Source organism: Petaurus breviceps, unplaced genomic scaffold (assembly GCF_028583685.1).
Source record: "Petaurus breviceps papuanus isolate PSGF00001 unplaced genomic scaffold, PetGlider_PUasm1.0 305, whole genome shotgun sequence".
Classification (NCBI taxonomy): domain Eukaryota; kingdom Metazoa; phylum Chordata; class Mammalia; order Diprotodontia; family Petauridae; genus Petaurus; species Petaurus breviceps.
This window is the reverse complement of record NW_027186060.1, coordinates 583704-592524: the sequence shown is the minus strand read 5'-3', so window position 1 is coordinate 592524 and position 8821 is coordinate 583704. Positions and strand designations below refer to the sequence as shown.

Sequence of the window (8821 nt, the reverse complement as noted above, 5' to 3'; positions counted from 1 at the left end):
ACACACACACACACACACACACACACACACACACACACACACACACACAAACTAGCAGTGTAAACTTGGGCAAGTTACTTAACCCCAATTGCCCTCAAAAAGGTAAAAAAAAAAAGCATCTATAAACCTTAATAAAAGAAATCAAAACGAGTTTAAGCCATCTTTGGGGAAAAAATTAGGCCTGTTAGGAAGACCTCAAGCATCATACAAAGGACCACCAAAGGACATTCTATATTATGGTAGAATGGATTACTGAGCAGGACTTAGGAAAAAAATTAGCTCAATTGACTCACTCTCTGCTTATATAGTGGGAACACTGTGTGTGATGAAACCTACATTGAGATTTAAAAGAAAATCTTGGATTTGAAGCAACAGATAGGGGAAGATGCATTCTCAAAGATAACAGCAAATTAATAATTCAGTTTCCAGGCTTTCTAAGTAAAGACCTTTTTTCCTGGAAAAGGGTAGCACAAGTGATCTCTCTTGGATACAAAAGCATCAGGAATAGTTTGCTCTTTTATGCCAAAGAATAGTTGTTAAGATCTTGAAAGTTGTCATAGCATCTATCAAGACTTCAAAGGGGTAGCTGTTCTTACCCAAAGACACCAGTTCCTAGAGTTCTCCAGAATCACATCCCTGTACAACCTTTTCTGAGATGGGGTCAGTTGTACCATCTCCTCTCAGGTGAATTCCATAGCCACATCCTTGAATGTCACTAATTCTCCAAATACCAAAAACATTTGTGCTTACCCAGCTATAACTCTAAGTGTTGCGAAGTTCAAATGTAAACTACCTGCCTGCAGATTGAGGGAATGGAGGGCATCAGGGTAGCAAGTGCTACAGGGAATGGAGGTGATTGAGTGAAGCTCACTGACTCCATTTTGTGACTCAGTTTTGGAGGGAGCTCAGATCTTTTTCTGTTCAATTACAGGTCTAGTCCAACTACTGTCTTGTGAAAAAAATTTTTTTCAGTTGTGGGAATTGGGAGAAAACATTATTGCATTGATTGAACATAGTCCTGTGTAGCTGGGAAACCAGAACCCCTCTACCTACTCTTGAGAGACCCTCAAATAAGGACCTAGCTTATGCTGACAGGAAACCCAGTAAGATCTAAAAATACTGATGTAAGGACTCCTCACAATTCTACATCTCAAGCACATCTCTGAAAACTGACCCCAGAGGGAACAATTAGTTATTGCTTACATATTCTTTGGATTATATACAAACGTGGAGGGAACAAGACATCATCTTTTTCTGAATTTGGGGAATTGAACCTGTTTCTCCTCTACATCTCAACATGGAAAGTGCTTAATCTTTCCTACAAGTAGAAATCAGATTACCTTAAATTGTATTATTTGCTATTAATCAATTCGTTTTGTTTGAGTTTTTAATGGATAAAAGCATGTCTTCTGCTATATTCTGGGCCCAGCCCTAGGTTGAGGAAGGGGCCTGGTCCCAGTTTGTTCTGTAACTGTCATGCCTTGCTTAATATAAAACTGATATGCCCAGAAGGCTGAGCCTTTGTTTCCTCAGTCATTTCATCTTTCACTTGCACAAGGGGTTGTTTCTTTTATTTATTTGTCTTCCAGTACAGTGTCTGGTATACAACAGGAATTGAAGAATACTTCCGCCAGAAAGAACTGATAAATACAAGTATGTATAGAACAATTGTACACACACACACACACACACACACAATCTATCCAATGGTAGCCAAATACAGGGTTGGAGTGGGGGAGAGAAGGGAAAGAAAGGAAATTTATGTAACTTCATTATATATTTAAAAGAAATAGCAAGTTGTACATAACAGACTTGTTCTTTCATGTGCAATCCTTTTTAAAAAATCATTCTGTTTTGGAAATGCTCATTTTATTTCCTAAATTAAAAATTAAATGAATAAAAATTTTTAGAAGGGGCAGCTAGGTGGCACAGTGAACAGAGCACCAGCCCTGAAGTCAGGAAGGCCAGAGTTCAAATCTGGGCTCAGACACATAACACTTACTAGCCATGTGACCTTTGGGCAAGTCACTTAACTCCAACTGCCCTTCAAAAAGCAAATATATATATATATATAATTTTTTTTCAGAAAGAATTCCTTTCTGATTATTTTGAAAGCTCCTTGAGAGCAGGAGTCATTATTGCCATTCTTTGTATCCTCCACATTTAGCACAGTGCCTGGCATGTGGTAGGTGCTTAATAAATACTTGTTGTAGGGGTGGCCAGGTAGCACAGCAAGTAAGAGCACTGGCTCCAGTGTTGAGAAGACCTGGAGATCGAATCCCGGGCTCAGACACTTAGCACCCACCCAGAAACACCTGGCCGTGTAACCTTGAGCAAGTTACTTAACCCCAATTGCTTAGGGGCGGCCAGGTGGCTCAGCGAGTAAGAGTACTGGCTCCAGTGTTGGGACGACCTGGAGATCAAATCCCGGGCTCAGACACTCAGCACCACACCCAGAAATAACTGGCCGTGTAACCTTGAGCAAGTTACTTAACCCTGATTGCTTAAAAATAAAAAATAAAAATAAAAAAATAGAAAAAAAATAAATACTTGTTGTAAAAGGCTCCTATGACACTAATTTTAAATGTATGGGGTATTTTTTTTTAACAACATGCACTCATGGCTCCTACTTTTACCCTCTGAGCTGAAGCAGTAATATGGCTAATTCTGTTTCTACTTGCTGAAATAAACAATGAAAATGAAATAGCTGAAAAATGCTGGAAAAGATATGGGAAAATTGAAATGCGAATACATTCTGGATGGAGTTGTGAACTGATGCAACCATTCTGGAGAGCTATTTGGAAGTATGCCTAAAGGGCTATAAAAATGTGCCTACTCTTTGATGCAGCAATACCACTACTTACATAAAGTTTTTTTTTTTTAAGCAATTGGGGTTAAGTAACTTGCTGAAGGTTACACGGCCAGGTGTTTCTGGGTGGGTGCTAAGAGTCTGAGCCCGGATTCAATCCCCAGGTCATCCCGACACTGGGGCCGGTGCTCTTACTCGCTGTGCTACCTGGCCAGCCCATAAGGTTTTTCTTCAACATGAATTTTTAGTGTTTAAAAAGATCTGAATTTCAATGAAAGCATTCCCATACTCCTTATGTTCATGAGGAAATATCACCAGCATGTATTCTCTGATGGACATAAAGAAGTGTCCTCCATGTAAAGGCTATCCTACATGCATTACACTCTTAATGTTTCTTTTGTGAGTGAATTTTTTGGTGTTGAGTAAGCTGTATGCTCACTCTGAAGGCCTTCCCACATTCACTATATTCATAAGGTTTCTCTCCAGTATGGATTCTCTGATGCTCTGTAAGTTGTGTCTTATCCCTCCAGACCTTCCCACAACCACTGCATTCATAGGGTTTCTCTTTAGTATGAATTCTGTGATGCACTTTAGGTTTTCTCTTATCTCTGAAGGCCTTCCCACATTTACTACCTTCATATGGTTTCTTCCCAGTATGAATTCTGTGATGTATTTTAAGTTGTGCCTGAGTAGATAAGCTCTTTCCACATTCACTACATTCATAAGGATTCTCTCCAGCATGAATTTTTTTATACATAGGAAGCTGCTCCTTGCTCCAGAAGGCCTTTCCACATTCACTACATTCAAGAGGTTTATCTCCAGCAAATTCTCTGCTGCTTTTGTCTGCTAAACTTGTTTGGTAGATTTGTTTCCTACAGGCTTTGTACTCTCCACCTGCAGATTCCTGATCGTTTAAGCTGGATGTCACCCACTGTCCATAACTGTGATGTGTCACCCCTGCACCTGGCATCAATCAACTTCCAGCTGCCAGCTAAAGAATTGATCTCTTAAATGAGACCTCCTGGACTTGGTGTCAACCTAGTTCCAAATGCCAGCTATAGAAGTGACCTCTTGAATGGGACTTCTTGGAGCAGGGACAGCTCTACGTCCAATTTCAGCAGGAAGTAGCTATTGGAATAAGAGACCTTTGCCCCTTAACCCAAGAGTTTGAGTCTCAGTAGTTCAAGGGGTGAATGATGGGATACTTGTGCTTAAGCCCCACCCTAAGATTTCGTTTTATGGGTTTATTTTCTGTTCTCCCTGTTATACTGTTCTAAGGTCTGCTGACAGCAGTTACCCCTAAACTCCCACTAACCTATGTAATGAAATGTATTGTTAATGTATTTTTGCTATGTAAGGGACATGAAAGATCTTGGGGCTAAATGTGGTAAAGATCTTCCCTGCCCCTTAATAGACCAAATGTAATCACATTGAGTTTGTGGTAGGAGGAGTTTTCTGAACAGCTGGAGTAGAGGCCAAAGGAAGGTGGAAGTCAAAGCAGTAAGAGCTGGAGGGAGGAAAGGAGGCAGGCAAGGAGACAGCTAAGTATGGTGTGGCTCCCTGCTGTGTTATGGTATATTAATTTCTTTGTTGCTATGATGGATTTTCTGGTGTTGGGATTTGGCTTTCTAGTATCTGAACAAATGTTTTGCTTCTGTCTTCTATATGTAGAGTCTGTCATATTTTGCAATTCAGTACTATGCCACCATATAGTCACAGTCATAGTTGGTGCTGTGATTATTGTGTTGGCACTACAGTGGTCCTTGGGGGGAAAGTGACCATAGTTATGAAGCATGTTGCCACAGTGAATAGAGTACTGCATCTGGAACCAGGAAGATCTGAGTTCAAATCCAGGTTTAGACATTTGCACTAGCTGTGTGACCATGGGCAAGTCACTTAATCTCTGCCCCACTTCTCCCAGTTGCTCACTTTACTCATTTCCCTTGAGATTATCCTATACCCAAACACAGGAACACACAGATGGTCATACTTTCAATCTTTCCAACTCCCACCAATGCAACTCCTCCATGGACATAACTTTTAAAATGTGTTTATCTAATCACAGTCTATTGCTGTTTCATGCCATTCTTTCTCTGCGTTGCAGTCTAAAACCTGTTCTTCATCTTTACCATGACCTACAAGTGTTCGATCACCACTGCTGCCTAGGCCATCTTCAGTCATCCTAATGAATATCTGACCACTGGACCCAGATGGCTGTAGAGGTGAAAATGAAGCTGGTGACCTTGCACAGTCATCCCTCACTTAAATCAAAGTCAACTGCAAGTCATTTCATCATCTCCCTGATGTCATGGTGCTCTTCAAGAATGAAGAACAAAGTCTTTGAATAGCTTCTCCTCTTCCCTCCTCTCTTCTCTCATCCTCCTCTCCCCTTACCTGAGGGTACTTTGCCCAAGGAAAGGTACATTTTGATGGAGCTGAACTCTGCCTCTTTAACTTTGGGTTTATTAGCTAGACTTCTTTCTCAAAGATCAAGCCTTAAACCCAATTCACTCTGGATCTCAGAGATTGGACAACAATCAGTCCCTGCCCTCCTATCACAGTATAAATGGAAATAGTAAACAGTAACTGTTTCTCTTTTCACCAGGAGCCCTGAAGTTCATCCCCTCTCGGTTGGATTCTTTTTTTTATTAAAGGGGTCATCCCTTGAGTAAATACTTAGGAAGCCCTATTCACTGAATGAACATAACCTCACTCAAAATTATGAAAGTCACTGAAAAGACCTTAGCTTCTCCCTGATGTCATGGTCCTCTTGGACAACAAAGGATGAATACAACAATAACCTCCATGGCCATAACTTCTGAAATGTGCTTATCTAATCACAATCTGTTACTATTCCCTGCCTTCCTTTTTCTGCCTTGCAATCTAAAATCTGTTCTTCATCCTTACCATGACCTACAAGTGTTTGACTATTTGTTTCTTTCCTAATCTATGTCCCATGCTATGGCTGCACCCTTCCCCAACATGACTTCTTGGTGAATGAATTCAGTCTGCACTTTTCTCTTTTCTTGAATCCTTTAAGCCCTTATCCTATCACTGATTCTGCCTTGCCAAGTCACAACCCTGGATTACTCTCATCTTTCTTCCTGCTCAAATGCTATAGAAGAAGGCTAGACTGGATCATGATTGGTATGAAGTCTCTCCCACAATCACCACAGAGACTTTTTCCAGAGCTTTGTATTCCTCCTCAAACTTCTGAGATATCTCCCCTTCCCCCAGCCTGTCTCAGCTGAGAACCTTGTCATGGAACATATATGCAATAAATATGTTTATAAAAATAGGTCTTCAAACCCCACCACCACCTTTTTTTCCTTTCTCTGTGGACTACAGACCTAGTACTGATATTGTTGGGTCAATGAGTATGAACAGTTTTATAGTCCTTTGGGCATAGTTCCCAATGGTTCTTCATAGTGGATATATCAGTATACAACTGCACCAATAATACATTAGTGTTTTAATTTTTCCACATCCCTTCCAACATCTGTCATTTTCCTTTTCTGTCATATTAGCCAATCTGATAAGTAAGGCATGATAGCTCAGAGTTGTTTCAATTTGCATTTCTCTAATTAGTCGCGATTTAGAGAACTTTTTCACATGACTATAGATAGCTTTGATTGCTTTTTTTGAAAACTGCTGTGATAGTAATGGAACATAAAGATTCCCCTGTATTGGCTTGGTTTTCAAAATGATTGTGTTAAAACCCAGAGCTTGTTAATCCCACCTGGGGGATGGACTTGTTGATGTGAAAAGAAAGTCCTGAACTGGGAGGAGCTGGTGACATAGATTTGGAGAGACAAGAGAGAGGCCGAAGAACTTTTTGGAAGCAGCACCTTGTGGAGGCAGAGAGAGACTGAGAGAATTACTGGGGGCCACTTTGAATCGCCCTGGACTTTTGAGTCCTGCCCCCTGAGCTGCCAAGAACTGAGGAGACATGGCTGTTTTGCTGGTACTTTGTCTGTCTGTTTTGATGTTGTTTTGCCAGATTTGTCCACTGGTGAAAGACAGTCCTTTTGTTGAAGAAGTCCTGGAACCTGGCTGCTGGCTAAGAGATCCTGAGACTGTCCTGCAGACAGAGAGTGAATGTTGTCCACTGGTGAAGGGCAGTGCTGTTGTTGCAGGGGTCTGGGAACCTTTCTGTTGGTTCAGAAGCCCTGAAGAAGGATTTTCTTGTTGTATGTTTACAGAAATCCTGGGAGAGGGTTTTGCTAATGTTTTCAGGGGTTCTAGGACTGTTCTACAGACAGAGGATGAATTAATGAAGGGGCTGGCAATGTATCTTGTGGCCTTGCTAAGCCTTGTCTCCCCAGGAACTAAGATTGCTGAGAACTTGCCTCGTGTCAAAATGAAGAAAAGACCTCCATTTGGGTATTAAGTGCTGTGCTCAAACTTGATGTAACTCTGGGGTAGATTCAATTGTGATCCAGGGGTGGGAAACTTTTGACCTTTTTGTGTTCTATGGTTGAACAAATGAATGTACTTTACTTAGATTGGAAACTAATCTCCATTTGAGAAGAGGGGCTTTGTGGTGGACTAAATGAAGGTACAGCCTAGTGTTGGAGTAGTATTTAGAATAGGGACTTTGTAATTGATTGAATAAATGTAAGGTCCTGCGGTGGGGTAGGACTTGGAGATTATTTAATCACACTTAGTAAATGCTGTATTTTGAATGATGTCATGTTTTGATCTTCTCTGTTCTTGGTTGGTCACTGAATAAAATGGAGAGCACCTATGCTGGTATTTTGAACCTTGGGAAGTTGCCTTTCCTTGGCATTATATTACAACTGCCTGTTCATATCCTTTGACCATTTATCAATTGAGGAATGGCTCTTTTTTTTTTTTTTTTTTGCTTTTTGGAGGGCAATTGGGGTTAAGTAACTTGCCCAAAGTCACATGGCTGGTAAGTGTGTCAAGTGTCTGAGGCTGGATTTGAACTCAGGTCCTCCTGACTCCAGGGCCAGTGCTCTATTCACTGCGCCACCTAGCCGCCCCCACCTTTTTATACTTCTTTTGAGTCTTATATTTGAAAGTCAAATTTTCTGTTCAGCTCTGGTCTTTTCATCAGGAACGCTTGAAAGTCCTCTATTTCATTGAAAGACCATTTTCCACTTGAAGTATTACAGTCAATTTTACTTGGTAGGTGATTCCTGGTTGTAATCCCAGTTCTTTTACCCTCCAGAACAGCATATTCCAAGCCCTCCCATCCTCTAATGTAGAAACTGCTAAATTTTGTATTACCCTGTGATTACATGATATTTAAAATGGGTTTGGGTTTTGTTTTTTAGTTCTTACAGTATTTTTTCCTAGACCTGGGAGCTTTGCAATTCAGCTATTGTATTCCTGGGAGCTTTTATTTGGGGATATCTTTCAGGAGTTGATTGGTGGATCCTTTCAATTTTCATTTTACCCTCTGGTTCTGGAATATTACAACAATGTTCCTTGATAATGTTTTTTTGGAGGGCAATTGGGATTGAATTGAACAAAGTCACACAGCTAGTAAGTGTGTCAAGTGTCTGAGGCCGGATTTGAACTCAGGTCCTCCTGACTCCAGGGCCAGTGCTCTATTCACTGTGCCACCTAGCTGCTCCCCCCTCCCCCCAATAATTTTTTGAAAGAATATGTGTAGGCTTTTTTTGATCATGGCTATCAGGTAGTCCAGTAATTCTTAAAGAATCTCTCCTGGGTCTGTTTTCCAGGTCAATATCTCAATATCAATGAGATATTTCACCTTGTATTCTATTTTTTTATTCTTTTGGTTTTACTTTATTGTTTCTTTATGTGTAATAAAATTATTAGCTTCCACTTACCTAATTCCAAATTTTAAGGAATTATTTTATTCAGTGAGGTTTTCTACCATAGCATGGGACATAGGCTAGGAAAGAAATAAGTGGTCAAGCACTTGTAGGTCATTGTAGCAGCAAGCACCCCAAGGGTCCTCAGGGTTTGCTGCCAGCACAGGTTCTTGGATCTGCTTTGATAAAGGAAAGCAACTCAAAA

At 40.6% G+C, this 8821-nt stretch overlaps 1 protein-coding gene across 1 annotated transcript; it reads right to left on the bottom strand.

Annotated features, from left to right (window-relative positions):
* Positions 1 to 3182: 3182 nt before the first annotated feature.
* Positions 3183 to 5907, bottom strand: LOC138167791 (zinc finger protein 157-like). Its single transcript, XM_069096753.1, has one exon. The coding sequence runs from the start codon at positions 3777 to 3779 to the stop codon at positions 3195 to 3197; it is 585 nt and encodes a 194-aa protein (XP_068952854.1). The 5' UTR covers positions 3780 to 5907; the 3' UTR covers positions 3183 to 3194.
* Positions 5908 to 8821: the final 2914 nt, after the last annotated feature.